General features: G+C 38.3%; 2 protein-coding genes across 5 annotated transcripts; one reads left to right on the forward strand and one right to left on the reverse strand.

Annotated features, from left to right (window-relative positions):
* Positions 1-782: 782 nt before the first annotated feature.
* pgrmc1 (progesterone receptor membrane component 1) lies at positions 783-6,416 on the reverse strand. Its single transcript, XM_034549894.1, has 3 exons — positions 6,075-6,416; positions 3,914-4,069; positions 783-3,201 (listed from the first exon to the last, which is right to left on the reverse strand). Exons 1-3 carry the CDS (start codon positions 6,367-6,369, stop codon positions 3,104-3,106), a joined length of 549 nt encoding a protein of 182 aa, XP_034405785.1. The 5' UTR covers positions 6,370-6,416; the 3' UTR covers positions 783-3,103.
* Positions 6,417-8,263: 1,847 nt separating this feature from the next.
* rab24 (RAB24, member RAS oncogene family) lies at positions 8,264-17,400 on the forward strand. Of its 4 annotated transcripts, none has more exons than XM_034550999.1 (9): positions 8,264-8,649; positions 9,762-9,883; positions 10,462-10,530; positions 11,179-11,257; positions 12,194-12,261; positions 12,700-12,799; positions 13,637-13,687; positions 15,107-15,166; positions 15,832-17,400. In XM_034550999.1, exons 2-9 carry the CDS (start codon positions 9,767-9,769, stop codon positions 15,900-15,902), a joined length of 615 nt encoding a protein of 204 aa, XP_034406890.1. In that variant the 5' UTR covers positions 8,264-8,649; positions 9,762-9,766; the 3' UTR covers positions 15,903-17,400. The 4 variants fall into 4 exon arrangements, with proteins under 4 accessions (XP_034406890.1, XP_034406892.1, XP_034406889.1 ...); XM_034551001.1 differs by having other exon boundaries at positions 8,436-8,806; XM_034550998.1 differs by having other exon boundaries at positions 8,436-8,649; positions 9,672-9,883.
* Positions 17,401-19,070: the final 1,670 nt, after the last annotated feature.

The following is a 19,070-nucleotide window of genomic DNA, read 5'->3' on the forward strand; positions in this document are numbered from 1 at the left end:
GAGTATATACAACTAGAATACAAATATAAGTAAAAGTAGAAATTCTGAGAGTAATTAAAGTGGTGGTTTATAGCAGCAGATTCAGCAAGTCTTGCATACATGTAGACAGTGTACATAACATGTGATTAAGTAATGCAACTTTGTGCTGTTTATATTAATATAGAAATCAATTATATAAATATAGTTTATAATGTAGTAAAACAGTAACGTATAAGGTGCAATGCAATAATAAAGTAGTATAGTAAAGCAACATAACATAGGTTATAAATTGTAATATGGTATAATATTAAAAAAACACTAGTTATGCAAATATTAACTCACAGGCATCAAACATTTCTACTAAGAAACCGCCATGTTAATATTTTATTTTAATTGGGCAAAGAGGAGTCTCCTAAATTTGGTAATTCAAAGTTTCTTTTAAAATGTAACATTGGAGATGCTTTAATAACATTTAGCGAGAAGAAAAAAAGAAAAACCTGAAACTATCTGATGTGATTTACACAGTGGAGGAAAAGGCACTTTAATCTTTCAATAAGTAAAAGTAGTAATATTAGTGTAGATATACTGAGAGAAGTAAAAGCCTTGCATTCATGTATACAAGTATCCACATTACAATATACTTAAAGTACCAAAAGTAAAAGTACTCATTATGTAGGATGGACCATTTCAACCTTTAGCATAATGTTTAATAATTTAAAATGTAATAAGAATAGTTTAATAATGACATGTCATTTCATAATTCAAAATCGTTAAAAAAAAAGTATTAAAATAAACACACTGCCTTTATTTTGTAGTCTTCTTTATTAAATCAAAATATCATTTTCAGGATTATGACATTTAGTTTATGTACATGCATACGGAACAGATTCCCTCTTTGAATGTATTTTTCGGAAAGTGGCCGATCTCTCCGTCGATGGAGGCAAAGAAAAAATATCGTGAACACATTATTTAACACAACATTTAAAACCAACTTCTTCCATAAAAGACCAGGATTTAAAAAAAAAAATTAACATTTTCCTTGCAAAAAAAAAGTTTCTGCAACACTTTCACAGAAACATAGAAATGTGAACTGGAAAATACTCTGATAAGGAGATTTTAACTTTACATTTTTTCATTATTATCTAGTTCACAATACTTTGAGAGCGTCAGAGACCTCCCAATAAATGTTCGATTCTCTTTCCATTATGGATTTAGTGTCAAAAAGAAGGTAAACAAACCATTAGCTGAATGGGTAACAATAGAAATTATGATTTTATAAAATCGAACATTACTGGCAGCAGCTTTTGTACTCTGAACCTTCCGACACGTTTCCTCTGCACCATGTGATTAACAACAGTTCTGAGCACTAAAATGACGCACGAGAGAGAGCGCTTCATATTTTATTGTTTTCTGCATATATTCTTTTGGGAAGAAATCATTGCACATTACTTGTTTCATCCGACCTACAGTCCAAAATCTGAAAGGAACTCAAATCATAATTGTGTGAAGCAAAAGAAAAGCAGCACATTCTTCTATTTGTGGAGCTGCAACCAGAAAAATGATTTTGTTTCGCTTGGCAAATTACTTAAAATGGTGAATGGAATATATATATTTGGGATCGGAGGCTCTGCAGCAAACAACCAGGATTGTCATTGTGAGTTTTACATTCAGAACATCTGCCAAAAAGCTTGTTTTTCTTTTATTTATTAACGGAGAGGAGAATTTTTAAGACGGCATACAAGGGCCATTGAAGAAAAATAAAATTATAGTAATTACAGAGCCAGGGGAGGGGGTTAAAAACGAATAATTCTCCAGATTTAAATGTTAAGTTTTTTTAAAATAAAAATCACAAATGTTTGAGAATAACTTTATCAAAGTGAAGTTGGTTTATTCTTCTCTCATACATTTGTGACTTGAATTTCAGATTTTTTTAAATTGCAAATCATTGACTTAACAATCTCAGAGAATATTCAAGTTCTTATGTTCTTATACATTTGTTGATTTTTTTCCCCCCTCATAAATTTACCACTAATTCTCTGAATTCTTTTCTTGTCTTTTTTAAATGGAATATTACTGCTTAAAAAACAAAAAACAAAAACTACAATAGCCCTAATACGTCATCGTAGAATTCAGACCAGCAGACCAAGACACCTGTACGTCATCGTCCTCGTATGTCATCGTATTGTTTGAAGAGCAGACGGGAAACAGTTCTTCAGTTCTCAGATATTGGTAAATAAAGCTAATGCGATTAGTACAGTTTATAAAGAAAAAGTCCTTCAAATACATCCGTTTAGCGGTGTTTCTTTCAGCCGGTGTCATTTTCACATTTGTGTTGCCAAAAAAAAAAACATATTATGGGGGGAAATGCAAGCTTACTAACGGACCTCCAAATGAACTTAATTTGACACAAATACCTCCAAGCGCTTGTCTTAAAGAGTCAGAACAAAAGTAAACACCGACATTAGTCCGCCGGATAGAGATCGACTTTCATGGGAAACTTGCCGGCGACACTAACTAACTTTTGGTCTGACTCAAAAACGTGCATTTAAAACAGGTTAAGAAAGCAAAAAAACAACAAAAAAAACAAATCAGCCTTCTGGCTCTAGATCCTCAACATAATTGAGCAACATTTTGAGTGAAACTACTTCCTGAGATAATTCATTTCAATGTGAGCTGAGGCCAAACCTTGAACGAAAGGAATGTGTACAACCGGCGATGCGTCAGCCGCGATATTGACAAAGTGTACGAAGGAGCTGCGGATCGTCTCCTAGCAACAGCGGATCTCCTCCTGCTTTAGTCCACCGACTGCTCTCGAACCTACAGGACGAATGACCGTCAGTGGAATTGGTCCAAGTTCTCGATTCTCCACAACAATCTACGGGGTCCGCGTTTAAGCTGATGGCACGCTAACATCACTACGGCTCTACAACAGAACGCAGCATATTTATCTGTTAGTGAGCACAAGGTCAACGGAGATGAATGGAATTCAGTCTGGGCCGTGAAAGTCCAACAAAGTACTAGAATACATACAGAAGAATGGCCCTAATAGGAGGCAACAGGCATTAAAAATTACAAACCAACATTAAGGCATCGACCATTTCTAGGTTCGCTTGTTATTTTCTTTCTAGTCTTCCTTTTTGTCTTTTCCCTCCTCCTCGTCGTCGGTGTACTCCGTGGGCTCGTCCCCGGGTTTCAGGAGTTTGCCGATGTAGTCGTACTTAACTGGAACGGAGAGAAAAAAACTATCAGAAAATGAATAAGAGCCGACAAATGATCGGATAGAGATTCAAGGACAGTGCATTGTGCGTTTTGTAGCTTGTTCATGTAACACCGTTTCTTTTCCAGTCATGAAGTTAAAGATCTAATTTGTTGTCTGATGTTTCAAGGAAAAAGAAGAAGAAAAAAAGTCCCAAATGTATTTCACATATTATATATTGGAACTAGATCTGATGAAAGTAATTATTCTCTTAATGTATTGATTGCAGAGAGAAAAACAAAGAGCAACAGTCCATCACAAAAATGTTCTGCTTTAAAAAAAATATTAATATATTTTAACCATTCAAACGTGTTAAATAGGACACATTTAAATGTCGCGCAAATGTTAAAAGAAATTCAGAAAATGTAAATGCATGCGTTTATTTTTCCATCTATGACTGTTGTGCAGATTCCTTATTATGGGATGGTGGAGCTGCTACAGTCAGGTGCCCTTAAACCACTGCAGAAGAAGAAGGGGAAGTTATTAAAAGAGCTCTCGTCGAACCTTATATGGTGGGAAAATGTAGGAAAAAAACGATGTTAATGAGGCATCTCGGTTTGTTTCGTGCATCAATGTGAGCACGGTTACTTTCTCCGTTAGGTGGAAATAAAAACATCCCCCAAAAGGCCTCTGTAACCGCTGTGTTCCAACGCGATACCTCCCACATGTCGTACTCACAGGTGAACTGCGTCTCCCACTCGGCGAGGCTCTCTTGCTGCATGGCGTTCAGGTCGGACAGGTCGTCGTGTTCGTCTTTCAGGGCCTCCTTCTCCAGGCAGAACGTCGCCAGACCTCTGGACGCGTCTCTGCCCGCAAACACGCCATACGGGCCCTCTGCGAGGTGGTAGAGATACACAGCGAGGTGAATGCAGGAGCCACAATGGCAGCAGGGAGAGCTGCTGAAAACGTATCATTTTGAGCTTGTTTTACATGCGATCTTCGCTCTAGTGCCCTGATATTGAGCTAGATACACACACATACAGAAAGATCTTTGAAATGGAGAGTATCACCTGCCATTTAACAGATATGTCAGGTGATAGTCTATATTTCTCTCATGAAAAGATCAGACCCAACAATGAACCGATTCTAGATATTGTCTGTCTGCCAAAGCCTGATATATCTTTTTCCTCTGTGCCATAAAGCTGCACTGTTCTCCAAAAACTATTAAGAATCTACCCCACATATTAACTAACCAAACTGCTTAAAATAAACTATTTGTGTGATAAAAACTACATTGACCAGTAAATAACTGAGCATTTTTCTCCTCTAAATTAAATAATATATTTGTGAGGTGTTTTTTTTTAAAAGATGTGTGCCTTGAGTAGGAAACAACGGCCTTTGAGCTCAGCTAATTTTTGTTTTTTATAACAGATAAGCAGCCTTTATTTTCCAAAATCCTCAAAAAAACCTTTGAACCGTCCAGATCAAAATATATTCAGTCTGCTCTGAGATAAACACGATTTTTTGTATATATTTCCTTCCAGGTCGCCGAAAATAACTAATACATTACAAAAATATAACTGCCCTATTTTGCATTCAAACCCCCCCCCCCCCCCCTCCCCCCACACACACACACACCACACAGTTAGCTGATAAGCTGACACTTATTATGCAACAGAAGGAATATATTTTCACTCAGATGGTTAAAACAAAGATAAAAGAATGTTTATTTTAATTTGAGTTACAACTGATAATCATTTGCTCCTCAGAATGACAGGAAGCAACGTTAAATGTATTTAACATGTCCTGATTTGAATAAACATTGTGCCATTTTCAGACCTGTATTCTTAGCTCTAGTGTGGTGTTTAATATTTGAGGTATTTAGCCTCTGGAGAAAACCGTGCCCTTTTTTCTTTTTCTTTTTTTATACCCAAACTATTTTGCAACACATGGCCCTTGAAGTGAAGTCATGAGTGTTATCAACGTGTCCTTGAGCACCGAACCCTCTCCTCTGTTCATGGACACATTTTTAAATCAGCCAAAAATCCTTTAATAACAAAAGCCCCCCCGCAGGAACACAGGATCGCAGGCTTTAGGGCTGCGGACGTGCAGCGTACTGAGCAAGTGTGCACGACTGAGACATCATGTGGGTCAGAGGTTACGATCTGAGATAAAGATAATAAAAAAGAAGCAGAGGTCTAACTCTGCGTCTCTTTCCAGGTCATCAGAAACTATGACGCATGACGGGGCAGTTTCTCATTTGAGAGAACACATAAAAAAGGTTTACTCTGTACGATCCTCCATTTAACCTCAACTCCTGCAAAGAACAACGGATCCGAGAGGCCTCCTCGATAAACTTTATATTTTTGCATTAAAATTGAGAAATCGTCTTAAATTGAAGATTGAGTTCTATAAAAAAAAAATGTTTTTCCTGATACATTTCCCATTTTGTAAATATAATACGGTTTCCATAGCATGTTGAGCATGAAACACAAACATTACAATATAAAGAATGGCCCACTGCACTTTGGAAACATGGCGGCGGCCGGTTTGTTTATATTCATTTTAGCCAAGGAGTAACTCAACTTCTTCAATAGACGATCTGTGATTCCAAGGCTACAAGTCAATCTCCAATCGGTTGGTGATTGTGAAAGGGGATCTTCGTATTATGTGCCCTCTAGCTAAAGGGTGGGTGTGACGTTAGCTGCGAGTTACTAAACTACATTTAAACTTGTTTTATTTGGTAATAATATCAGCGAATAAAATGTCACCTCAGAGAGTCCCAGACTATGTAGCTCAGAGCCAACGGCTACTAACCCGCACGCGAGAGGCATTGTGTTTAAAAACGTTCGAACTGGGTCATACCAAGTTAATGGGGGACCGCTTGAGTAATGGTTACCTGGCCCGTAGAATTTCTTCCCTCTGGTCACGTCGAAGATTTTCCCGTTGACAGCCATGAGGATCCTCGGGTCCTGGAGTCCATCGTAGGGCTTCAACTCTGCGAAGGTGAAGTCTCTCTTTTTCAGTTTGGGCAGCGGTTCTTCCACCTCGCCGAGCTCTGGTGGTTTGTCCCCGCGGAATATTTTGTACAAGAGGAACAGACAGAGGCTGAGCAGGGTCAGGTTCAGCGGGGAGGTGAAGATCTCCTTAAAAATACCACCAGAAGTTAACTCGCTTTCTTCTGCTTCAGCCATGTTGGGTCCTTTCTCTGTCCGTGTGTGTGTGTGTGTGAGCGTGTGTGCGTGTGGGTGGGAGCCCATGGACGCTCAGCCAATCACAGCCGCAGCCTGAGACGCGTCGTTTAACGGTTTAAACCAATACGATTCTTCTTACTGCGTGTAGCTTGATAAATATATATATATATATATATATATATATATATATATATATATATATATATATATTTTATTATATGTTCTAAACTATAGGCTCTTACGATTATACTTCTATTTCTGTAATTTATTAATGTATTGTCGCAATAAATACTAGTTTTCATTGTTGATTGTGTTCATTAAGGTTCATTTATAAAGTGCCAGAAACAAAAGTCAATAAATAACGGGAAAAGCTTGAACAATTAATCAATTATCAAAAATGTTGTATTAATAAACTAATCCATATAATTATTTTATGTCGATATTGTGTGTAGGCTATAACAATAAACGTATGTCAAAACGTTTAATTAAAAAGATATATATATATTTTGATGTTATGATCAATACAAAATCTGGTGACCACAAAGAGACACAAAACAACAACAAAGGGATGCAAAACAACCACAAAATGACACAAAACCAAAGGTGGGAATTGTTAAGGTGTTATTGTACCAATGCCCTTGTCAATTCTGCTCATTGGTCTGATTCTTTATTGATTCCCTTATTGATTCCTGATACATTTTCTGTGGGGAAGAAAAGCAGCCTACACAGGGTTTCAGCGTCCATGCAACTGTTTTATTATCTCAGAGTCTGTGTTGTATAAACAGATATGTACAATGGGACACTTTCTGATATGGTTATCATACTGTTACAACACTAGTTATGTTTCAAAAACCAATACAAATAATGTTGAAAAAATGTGTGACAAAAGTTGGCAAGCCAGCTAACAGTCAGATTCATTATGTCTTTTTTATTTAATTTGAATCAGTTAACCCTAACCCTAACCCAAAACAATTGTTCCTACTGGAAATTCCCAGAGATTTGCTTCACATTGTGTGGCAGACCTAAGCTTAACAACAATCAGGCATCTTCTTTTCTGTTTCCAGTCCGGTCTTCTGAGAGTTGTCTTAGTTATGGACAAGTTCCCCGGCCCAATATGTCGAAACATCCACTTAGGATCAATACATCCAGCCAAATTCTATATACACAAGTGTATGTTTACAAGCCAAAGACAAAGAGTTTGAAATGTATATACAAAATATGAAATGCTGTACCAAAGATACCTGTTATATATGTATGTAATTACACAATCTCAATTGGTGCCTTTGCGTCCCCTTTTTTTACTTCTATATATTATTTATTTAAGTTACGTTATTATTTATTTTAGTCCATTTTAATATTATATATAGATATATATATACAGTATGTATATAGCTACAGTATATATATATATATATATATATATATATATATATACATATGACATATGATGATCAACATGTTGTTTAAAACATGTTGATATTATTTGTTTTAGTCCATTTATATATATATATATATATATATATATATATATATATATATAATATATAATGATCAATATGTTGTTTAAGACATGTACGTTTAAACATATTTTTCCGTTTCTTATTATATTATTTATTTAAGTTACGTTATTATTTGTTTTAGTCCATTTTTATATATATATATACACACACAGTATATATGTATATATATGATGATCAACATGTTTTTTAAAACATGTACGTTTAAATGTATTTTTCTGTTTCTTATTGACAATTTATATATTGACGTGCAATTGTTGAATAAAGAATCAGAATATATAAATATATATATTATTTTTAGGATCAACACATCCGGTGATTGGCTCACGCAATTCGGGGACTTCCGTCTCCTGGAAACCGCCGTCGCCTCTTTGGTTCCCACCCAAACAAAAAGCTCGAACACCCTCCCAGACACATCTCTGTCTCCCGGCCAGCTGATCCACCGTCAGTCACCCGGAATTATTACGAGAAAAACCGAACTTCCGTTAACCGGCTCCCTTCTCTTTCTCTACCGTTCATTCCCCCGCCCCCCCGCCCCCCCCCCCCCCCCCGACCGGGCGGCTCGTCACTTCACCTCCCCGTTGCGCAACCGAAACCGGGTTAGCTAACTGCCGCTTTCAGAACCCAAACGGCAGCAGCCGGAGAGATGACAAGCGGTTTGTCGGTCAAACGGGTCTGACCGCCTCGGGTCGGATCGGATACACTCGGCTCGGCTCGTGCTCGGCATGTCGAGGGATATTTGTTGACTCAAGCGAGCCACCAGGTGAGTGTTTGTACGTGAGCTCCGGCTGGCTGGTTGTTGTTCGGCTGCCGTGTCGTGTTTGTCCCCATGAGGAGGACAGTGGTGGAAGAAGTACACAAAGTACTAACGTTAGTTAGCGTGAATACCAGAGGATAGTCCCGCATTTGCCGAAGTGAAAGTAAGTATTAGCTTTGAAATGTAACCTCAAGTGAACAGTGATTGAATCATGTCCGCTGTTTTAACCTTAAGGTGGCACAAAAGACCTTTAACATTTTATTGTTGCTTTCAGTTAGCGTGACGTTATTCTAGGGAAAGCTAGTTTTGATTACATTATTTAATTCGTAATTATTGAGGTGTATTTATCTACTTTGTCATGTGACAAGTAGAAAGCACAATATCCAGTGGTGGAAAAAGTACTGTACTTAAGGTACTTTTACTGAATTTGAATAATCTTATCTGCTGCTTTGTACCCTATACTTCTACTTCACTACATTTAAGAGGTATGTATTGTACTTCTTACAGTTTATTATTTTACAAACAAAACACGAGCAGTTTATAATATATAATATTACCCCACAGTACATGAAGTGGTTAAATGTGCCTCTAGCTGAAACACAAAAATGCAAGTAATATTCCAATAATATGATGTATATAATAATAATATAACTCTTTAAATGGGACAATCTTGTCCAACAAGTACATTAACTTTGATACTTGAAGTACATGTAGCTGGTAATACTTTTGTACTTTGAAAGTTGGAATTTGACATTCACAATATAGTTTTGGCAATTAGTTCGGTTTCACTTTCATGTTCTAAATCTCATACGTAAGAACATTATGAAGGTGAGTTAAAAGAAATGCATCACATATCTGCAGACGTAACAGATGATTATTGGAAGAAGTATACAATATTTGGCAGAAGTTTAGAATGTGGTTATTATGGAGTTTTAGAAATATATATAAACAAACCTCACAAAGGTTTTTTTTCTAATGCCTGCAAATCATCACCCATTTGTTGTCCGTCCTGTCTTTTCATCACACAGCCCACTGAGCAGCCTCGCACATTAACCTCCCTCCCTCCCTCCTGTTTGCTCTGCTGCGGTCTCATCCTGGGCTTTCCCTCCTCACTCCAGTTACCATGAGTGCAATGCGTGTGGACGCCAAAGTGGTGATGCTGGGAAAGGAGAGCGTGGGGAAGACCAGCCTGGTGGAGAGATACGTTCATCATCGCTTCTTGGTCGGCCCCTACCAGAATGTGAGTGTCGGCTGCTCTGTTTAAAATGTCCATGCCGACGATGAGAGACGTTATTCTTTTAATAAAAAAAATATTTAGCCCCCAGGGAGGTTGTGGTAATCAGGCTCAAATCTGTGATCAGCTCAAAGCAAGGAAGCACTCCCAGAAACCGATGTGGTCATGTTCAGATGCTTCATTAGACAAGCATTTCTCTAAGAACCGTGCACATTAAATGCTGGAGCTGTTCAGATATGCCTCTCTCGTGTCCCGTGTTTATAACTCGACGGTTGCATTACGCAATACAGTGGCTTTGGGACGTATTTAGACTCGGGGTGTAACGGTACACAGAAGTCACAGTTTGGTGTGACCAACGCATGAGGATATAAAAGATATAATCAATTCAGTCGGTTCCACCGTGGCAATATTGAAACCTCTGCATCTGCAAAGAAAATGTAAAAAAAACCAACTTAATTGCGGGATTATTAGCAAAAGCTCCATGTTGGCGTATGACACGGCACCATATTCAGACTCAAAGCTCCCACAGTCCATGAGGACTCCCGACGTTTCCATTCACAATGCTTATTTTCTCTTCCTGACAGACTATCGGTGCTGCTTTTGTTGCCAAACCAATCCAGGTGGGAGAGAAAGTGATCACCCTGGGAATATGGGTGAGTCAGAGGCCACCTGATATGAATTTTAGTGTTGTACTCTTATGACATTGTCGGACTCCAAGGTGGACAATTAAAACAAAACAAAACAAAAAAAAAGGATCAGCATTGGTGCAGCAGAACCAGATGCATGGTCTTTTATTTCATACAAAAAAACCTGCCGCCTACATTGCCCACAATGCAACTCACCCCCAGACAGTTTTTGTATTTTTAATCCATGGTCTTTTTATTTGTTTTTCTAAGTTTCCAATAGGCTATGAATGGTATCAAAAAATAATATAAAATTCTCACGGATATATATATATATATATAAAACCTTAAGGTTTTATTTATTTATATATATATATATATATATATATATATATATATATATATATATATATATATATAAATAAATTGTTAATTATTACCAAAATAAATGACTTCTTTCGAGGTGATTCCACAACTTTTATAGCATTTGGTATTTAGGAGGAAATTAACTTGGCGCTCGTCACACTGGGGATTACAAGGCATTTAAAGCCTGCATGGGGGGGTTGTAGGAATGCAGACTGTAATCAATTATTATCAGATCTGAGGCAGAGACATCACATGCAAGTTCAACAGGAAGATGGATTTAAATGAGTTTCTTTCCCCGTCCGTCTCACCCAGGACACGGCTGGATCGGAGCGCTACGAAGCCATGAGCAGAATCTACTACAGAGGAGCCCGGGCTGCCCTAGTCTGCTACGGTAAATCTACACTGACCCTCATCATAAACCTAAAGAGAGCATTTAGGTTTTCGTAACTCCACAACCTGCGGTGGCTGGATGGGAGGTCTTTTAGTATTTGGGCAACAGCTGTACGCATTTCTAAATTAACAAACAGAACTGAATGCCCACGGCTACGTTCAAATGGGGAACAGAGCCGCTGATGCTCATCGCAGGTGCATTTGTTTTGGCTTTGGCTTGGAGTTCCAATTCATAAAAAGAATAATTTATTTGAAAAGGTTTAAGAAACGCAGTATCTTATTATGTAACATCCTTGCAGATGGTTGCAGGGGTGACCTTTTTGTAGGTCAACCGGAAGTTTGCATCGCGCTGGCTCCCTCAAATGGGATTTTTCCCATCGCATTTTGGATTATTACAGAAAATAAGTTTATGTTACTTACACGTTTTTGTTCCGCACGATAATCTTCGCAAAAGGAACACCGCTGTTATGATTTCAGGTAAAAAGCTAACGTTGGGCTATAAACGAACGGCGCCGCGCCGGCACGTACAATTTTCAAAATTAAACAAGTACGGTATTTAATGACGTATTTTATATCGTAGAACAAAACATTAAAATGTTGTGACAGTTCTTGCAGAACTGTGTACTGCAAAATACTGAGAGCTTTCACGGGTGGCGATAGACTTGATCAGCATTGTGTGATCTTGTTTGTCAAGGGCTTCAATGTTACGGACCTTCTGTTATATGTAAACATATCACTGTTTACCTTCCCTGTTTCTGTTGTTTTAGTGTTCAACCTTTATTTCAGTGTTTCCTTCGTTTTCCTTTTAATACGACTCTTTATTGAGAGAAATCAATAGCTGGTCGGTTAGTCTGGGATTTAAAGTTTTGGCTTTGCTATCCTTGTGCGCTTCATGCAACGTTGTGTTTACATGCATATCTTATTTTTCGATTTTTAGACATGACTGACAGCAGCAGCTTCCAGCGAGCTCGGTTCTGGGTGAAGGAGCTGCAGAACTGCGAGGAAGTAAGGCCGCTTTTTCTAGTCTAAAGTTTAATGTAAAAGAGCTGATGGGTTTTCTGTTTTACCCTCCGTCGTCATCATAAAGCTTCCCAGTTCACGAAGCTCCGCTGAACAATACGGGAGCGGTGTGCGCTTGCTTTGTTATCGATTTGGAGACCAAAGTTTAACACGGATACCAACATGTTAAAGGTCATTTAAAAAGATACACGTAGCTTCGCTGGAACTTTGGAAGGCTAACATTTCACAAACATGTTTTAATATAAAACCAGGAAACATGATTATGAATCTGATCAGACATTTGATCCCATAGGACACATTTTAATAGTATTTAGGTTTGACACCCAGGTCTCTAACTATGTGCACAATATAGAGCAAATGTGTGTGTGTGTGTAACTCGGTAACCTTCTGTCGTGTTTCTCTTGTCTCTTTTGTTTACTCCAGCACTGTAAGATCTACTTGTGCGGCACAAAGAGCGACGTGATTGAGGGAGATCGAAGCCAGCGGCAAATCGACCACCACGACGCTCAGGACTTTGCTGACGGTGAATCCCAGTTATAAACCTTACTGGTCACTATACTGGTGCTCTTGTCTGTACAGTACTGTGTGTGTGTGATTGATGATGCCATAGACTCTTCATTAAGATGTCTGACCAGCAGAAAGCAACAGATTGATGTGGTTATTTTGGCTTCATATTTGTATGTGTGCACTGATAGTTTCTTTATATACGATGCAAGAAATCATTTTGGTGATATTTAGCTTTTCTTTTTTTTTTACCTTTTTGATTTAATATATATATATATATATATAAATAAATAAATAAATAAATAAAACCTTAACGGGGTCTGCGGGTCTTGAAAAGTCTTACCAAACATTGCATTTTGTATCCTCAAAAGGGCATTATGAGCATTTGTAAATTAAAATGTTGAATGTTTTAGCGATGAAGCTCATTGTCTCATGATAACCAACATTTTTAATTAATTGAAATGATGTTAATCCATCAATGCATTTTCTGCCACTTATCTTGCTTTTATTACATTAATAATTAATAATTAGTATGACAAATAATGATATAATTCTGGGAAGTACTGAATTCTGGGGCCTAATTCTCGGCCAAATCGTCCCTTGTGGTTTTCCATCTTGCTTTCACACTTAGGCCGGTGCAACTGTGAAGCGGCTAAAAGCTAAAAGATCTGAACTTGGTGAACCCTGCAGTTTAAGGCTTTCAATTCTAGCCGTGTTAAGAGTTAATCTTTGAACCTTTAGGTTACTGCCCAAACCGGGGAATAAAAAGCACTTGTACACCTCCTGAACATAGTTAAAGGATATTAAGAAAGGGTTGACCTCTATCAGTGTGTGTGTGTGTTTGTTTGTTTTACAGAGATTGGTGCGCTGCATTTTGAGACCTCCAGTAAAACAGGAAATAACGTGGGTGAGTCAAACCTTCAGTCTCTTTGCAGAACGTATTTACCACGGGCGGTTGGCTGTGATCACAGCTGTGTTTATTCCCAGCCTGTCAATTGAGGAAGTGAGTGACCCTCAGAACCCTTAACGTTGACAAATGCTGGTAACTTTTCAAGCACACAAACTCATAAACACCCATCCTATCATAGCAGATGAGACACTGCTGAAGGCCAGCTCCCAATATGCAGTAAACTTAAAAAATGTAAACGACATGAAAAGTCAGTTTGGAACATTTTAACTAGAAAGTTTCCTTTTTTAAGCAGGTTTACCTCGTTTGAATTCACCACCTTTTTTGAATTCACCACCTTTTTTGAATTCGTAAATGCTAATTTAACGTCCATCAAAGCTCCTGTGTCACTTTTTTACGTTAAAATCACAAGAAGTAAGAAAAACATTTTCGGGAATAGCGTGGACTATAAAGAGAAAAGAGCAGAGGCCCGCAAACAGAGCTCTGAGGTACTCCCAATTTCAAATTTAGAACGTTTTGATTTACTATTATGAAAGAAAACGCACTGTATTCTTTCAGATTTTAGAAGATTTTAACCATGCGAGTCAACTGCAAAATAAGGCAGCTTAGTAAAACCCATTAAGGGGGGGACAGCTACAGTATGTGTGATTGACAAAAAGCCATTCTTTCAAGAGATGGGCGTCAACCTTCTGCTGTTGGTTAATCAAGCTAATTCAAATGAGCTTTAATTGAGCAATAGATGACAGAATTTCTTTGATTACAAACATTCAAATAATATCAAAATGGGTAATAGTGAATTGTTTGTGATTTGGAAATATTTCTGACTCTTGAATGATTGGGGGGGGGGGGAAGGGAAGCGCAGCGCATACATATGTAAGACATGAGTCAAATTGAGACTTCGGCTGTGAGAATGAAGTGCTTTTCTAAACTGCAGACTACCCTCAGTGGGAACTCCTCAGACTCACGTTACCAGGATTTGACTCCGATGACGGAAGCACTACGGAGAGCCGTCGTAAAAAAAAAAAGATTTCTCACGGATAATCGTCTTTTGTACAGAGATGCCCGCTTAGAGCTCGACACTCATTTTTGGTTCACTTAAGCTCGACAACGCTTCACGTCTTGTCATTACTCCCACGAGTGCATTTCAAGCTTCCCAGATCAGAAAAGAGACACGAGCACACGCGCTCTCGTTCTCCACTTGAGAACGAGAGCGACGGCTTGTGTGTTGCCTTTTTAGAGCCGCTGCGCGTATTCTGGAATAGATAATGTAGTGGTGAAAGTGTCCGAAGGGACTTTGGAGCCGCTCTTATCTAACGTACTGCTTGTTTGAAACTAAATGTTGCACGGGGTTGGACCGGTTCTTATCGGGACCCCGGTGGAAACTAACAAGCTTTATTCTTTCATCTGCCCATCTGACAGATGAGTTGTTCCAGAAAGTTGCTGAGGATTACAACACTACTGCCTTCCAGTATATGACGGGTGAGTGTGTTCGAAACTAAACGTTTGCTTATGCAAATCTTAAGGGGGGGGGGGGTTTATGAAATGTACCGACCTCTTTTATAAACCAGACCTTCCGCTCACTAATCTCTTCCATTATAAATCAACACCTACATCATATGGATCTATAGCGGGACCATAGAAATAAAATAAGCATGGTGGAATTGTCAAATTGTCCATTAGCTAGCTGGACACCATGCTTTTAATGCTACATTGATTACAGAAAATAAGTTTTACCATTTTTTTACTCGTCTGGGATGGAACTAACTACACATCAATGACATTAATATACATTATTCTGAAATAGCCCAGTTTTCATCATGAGTACTGTATTTCAATGCCATTACTTTTCCCTAACATCTTGAATGCGGGACTTTTACTTTTTAATAGAGTACATTTCTACACTGTTGTAAATGTACTATACACACACAATACACCTAAATACTATGTTGGATAGAACTATAGCCGGTTGACAGCAAAAGGAAAGATAATCTGCCCACCAGCACCTCCTAAAGATCACGGTTAAATCTTGGGTTATTTAATCCAAACCCAAGTGGGAAATAACGCGTATCCATGGGGGCAAGTTTTCCTTCAAAGCTGCTATGAATACAAGCTTTTGAACATAAAGTCTCTTCCTGGTTTTTCAGCAGAGGAAACGGGAGTGGACTTGGGCCAGAAGAAAGACTCATATTTCTACTCCTGTTGCCATAACAACTAGTGCCGAGCAACAGGAAGGGATACGGAAGGGGGTCGCCTTCCCTCGGACGGAGTAAAAACGTGGATATGCTGGCTGGATGTCTCTGGAGCTGGAATCCAAATCGCAGGAAAAGTAAAAGTAAAAATCAAGCGGTTTCTGTTAAACACTTGTTAGATAGGTTTATTTATTTTGTGCCATAAAGAACGGACGGCTGCAAGACTTTATGGAAGAGGATCTACTGCTGCTGTGGCTGTTGCTGGGTGGGAGAGGGATTTAAAAAAACAAACAAACCCCCCCCCCCACTTCCTTTCCCCTCAGTTTTGTCCCTTTTTTGTTTTTTCTTCTGTAGCTTCTTGAACGGGACCGTGGAAGTAAACGTCTCTCTAAAGCGGTGGTGTTCATCAATCTGAAGTTGGACTGGCAGAGAGAACTTGATTGTTTTTAGCAAGAAGTGCGTCAGGAGGGCGAATGGTTTGTTTACAGCGGTTCATTTTTTGTTTCCTCTCATCGTCATCTTCGATGAAGACAAGTCGGCTATAAAAAAAAGGAAAAGAAAAGAAATCTAAACACTTTATGTGCCCCATCATACTTACTTAAAATGAATTATTCTTTTGCAAATCTGGTATAACTCGTGAATTAATTGATACCAATGAGCCTTATAAAAAGGCCTTAATACCCCCGCAGTCTTCAGTGTTTACAAAGACATTATGGATGGATTAGGAGAGCTGGATAGGGCGCTGCCACGCCGATGGTGGTCATATGTGGTACTGCACTTTATTTAACAAAATTCCTGGGCAATCCTAAAAGCAATTTTTTTTTTTTTTTCTTTTTTTTTTGGGCTTATGCGCCGAGTGAGCGACTTTCCTTCAAATGACTCCAGTTCTTATAATACATCCGTAGTGACGGCACGGACCACACGTTTCTGGTACGTTTGCAGCATCGGCTCCGATTCTGATTTGAAGGCGACTAAAAACGCCAACGTCTCTAATTCAATTGCATGGCCTGAGCTCACTGAAAGACAACTATAAAAAGGGACATTTAAACTCTCTAAATGATCCATTTTGTCATTTCAAATGCAAAAGTACACATGTGGAATTGTGGCCGTCAATTTGTTTTCTTGCAGTCCTCTTGTGGCAGTGACATGATCCTCCGAAGCTCTGAATGGTTTTAAGAAACGCTTCTTCAGGAAGATGATCACATTTCTCTTCCGCTGTGGTGAGGAACTGCATATTTCACCAAAACCTTGTGGGCAAATGTTGTAACGTGGCTCAAACTGTCATCTCAATGTCCTCAGCACAATATTTACAGCTGTAACACTCTTAATTTATTGCCTTATTTTTAAGGAAGACGTGGGGAAATAAATTGACACGATATCGGTTTCCTCGATGTTGCTGCTTTGATGTGTTGACGTTTCGTGTGTTGATATTTTGATGCACAATATTTTATATTGAGGGCTGTTCAAGACAGACCGGTGTCGAGTACAAATATGTTCTGTGAAATTAAAAGCTTGTTAAATTAATGTTTCAAAGCTCTGAAGGGTTTTATAGTGATTGATCCACACTTTTTCTTTTGCCTTTGTGTATAATAGGAGGTTTTTATGCATTTGATTGAAAAACAATGGCAATATGCTGTTTGGAAAAAGCTTAAATGTATTGCAAATCATCACCAACCTTAACGTTAATGCATAACGGGCTACAGAACCGAATCTGTGGCGCTAAGAAAACCTTTTTTGTAATCTGTTTTGCTGGTTTCAAAGTGTGTGTGTGTGTATGTGTGTATGTGTGTGTATATATATATATATATATATATATATATATATATATTACACATACACTTTTTCCCAACCTGAAAGAAAACAAACATTTACATAAACGCTTGTGCCTCCAAAAAGAAACGTTACAATAAGCCAAATAAAATCCTTTTGAAATCAGCAAAACTGTCACTGGAATGAAAAAAACAAAAAAATTCTGTGCTTTGTACCGCAAAACATAACCTGTATTATAATAACATACAATATTAACTGATCCTCTGTGGTGCATTTAGGGACTTTCGGACATTTAATCTTGACCCCCAAAAGCACAGATGAGGTACACTACTGGGAAATAAAGAAACAAGGTCTAATCACAGAGGATCTGCCGTTCTTAAGATAATTAAATTCAGATCCCTAGGAAAAAAAAAACAAATCCACGTCTTAAATTTAATTTACAAAGTTTCATAAAAGGCTCATTTATTATTTATGAAAATGGCCATTATCTCTGGAGCGCTTTGTGTTTACACTCTTGGGCTTTGGGACTTCTTTTCATTGCAAAACTCTTTTAAAATGTTTAAATGCAGTGACACCAGTTTCTGAGTCTATCATTGGTACATGTTCTAACTTTATTTCCTCTCACCTGCACATGTGTTTCTACATATCTCAGCTGATTACACTCTCTCTGGCTTCCCCTTTCCTTTTCAAGGCTGAATCCAAAAGATACGTCTCAGCCAAGTTGTGCAAAGTGAAAAATAAAGTTGACCACGGCATCTCCATTTCCTGCTGCTGCTGTTTTTGATGATCAGATAATAGAGATTGAAACCTCCCACTAGAGCTGGTTTTGTTTCCCTCCGTTAGAGAAACAATAAATCAAGAGTGGAGGTTGGCTGGACTCTTTTTCGCAGGTGTTCCTGGTAACAATTAACGATGGCTCGGTTCTATTCATGCGAGTCAGGAGGTTGAGGGATCTGCAACCGAAGCAGCTAAAACCATTTTACTGGTTTGCTACCCTACGTCACGGATGTATTGAGAGAGGTGGATGCAGCACTGCCACCTAGTCTGGTAATCTGTCTCAGTGGCCACTCAGGGTATTGCAACAAGGGGGAAAAAAGCACTTCATATAATATTTATTATGCACTTGGCAAAGCAATTTTGTGTGTTTATTTCTCTCGTTGGAGAAAACCAACAATGACTTGTTTGGTTAACAAAGTTATCATGTGAAGCTAATTAGCATTTAGCATGCAAATAGGTCTTTTCCATTGCAACATTTTACGCTAAATGGGTGAAACATGAACACGGCTTGAATTAAAAGGATTTTTAATCTCGTCCTCTGGATAAAAAAAACATGATTGTTTGGTTTGCATTCAGCGACAATGCTCATTGATATTTGGCACTCTGACGAGGGCTTGTTGGGAGTCGTTGTAGTTTTCTTACTGTGT

Source organism: Cyclopterus lumpus, chromosome 14, assembly GCF_009769545.1.
Source record: "Cyclopterus lumpus isolate fCycLum1 chromosome 14, fCycLum1.pri, whole genome shotgun sequence".
Taxonomy (NCBI): Eukaryota; Metazoa; Chordata; class Actinopteri; order Perciformes; family Cyclopteridae; genus Cyclopterus; species Cyclopterus lumpus.

Coding starts and splice junctions, on each gene's coding strand:
- rab24 (XM_034550999.1), top strand. CDS start 9,767: ATGAGTGCAATGCGTGTGGACGCCAAAGTGGTGATGCTGGGAAAGGAG. Junction 11,258..12,193: donor GGCTGCCCTAGTCTGCTACG/GTAAATCTACAC, acceptor TTCGATTTTTAG/ACATGACTGACAGCAGCAGC. Junction 12,262..12,699: donor AGCTGCAGAACTGCGAGGAA/GTAAGGCCGCTT, acceptor TGTTTACTCCAG/CACTGTAAGATCTACTTGTG.
- pgrmc1 (XM_034549894.1), bottom strand. CDS start 6,369: ATGGCTGAAGCAGAAGAAAGCGAGTTAACTTCTGGTGGTATTTTTAAG. Junction 4,070..6,074: donor GAAGAAATTCTACGGGCCAG/GTAACCATTACT, acceptor ACCACCTCGCAG/AGGGCCCGTATGGCGTGTTT. Junction 3,202..3,913: donor GTGGGAGACGCAGTTCACCT/GTGAGTACGACA, acceptor TCTCCGTTCCAG/TTAAGTACGACTACATCGGC.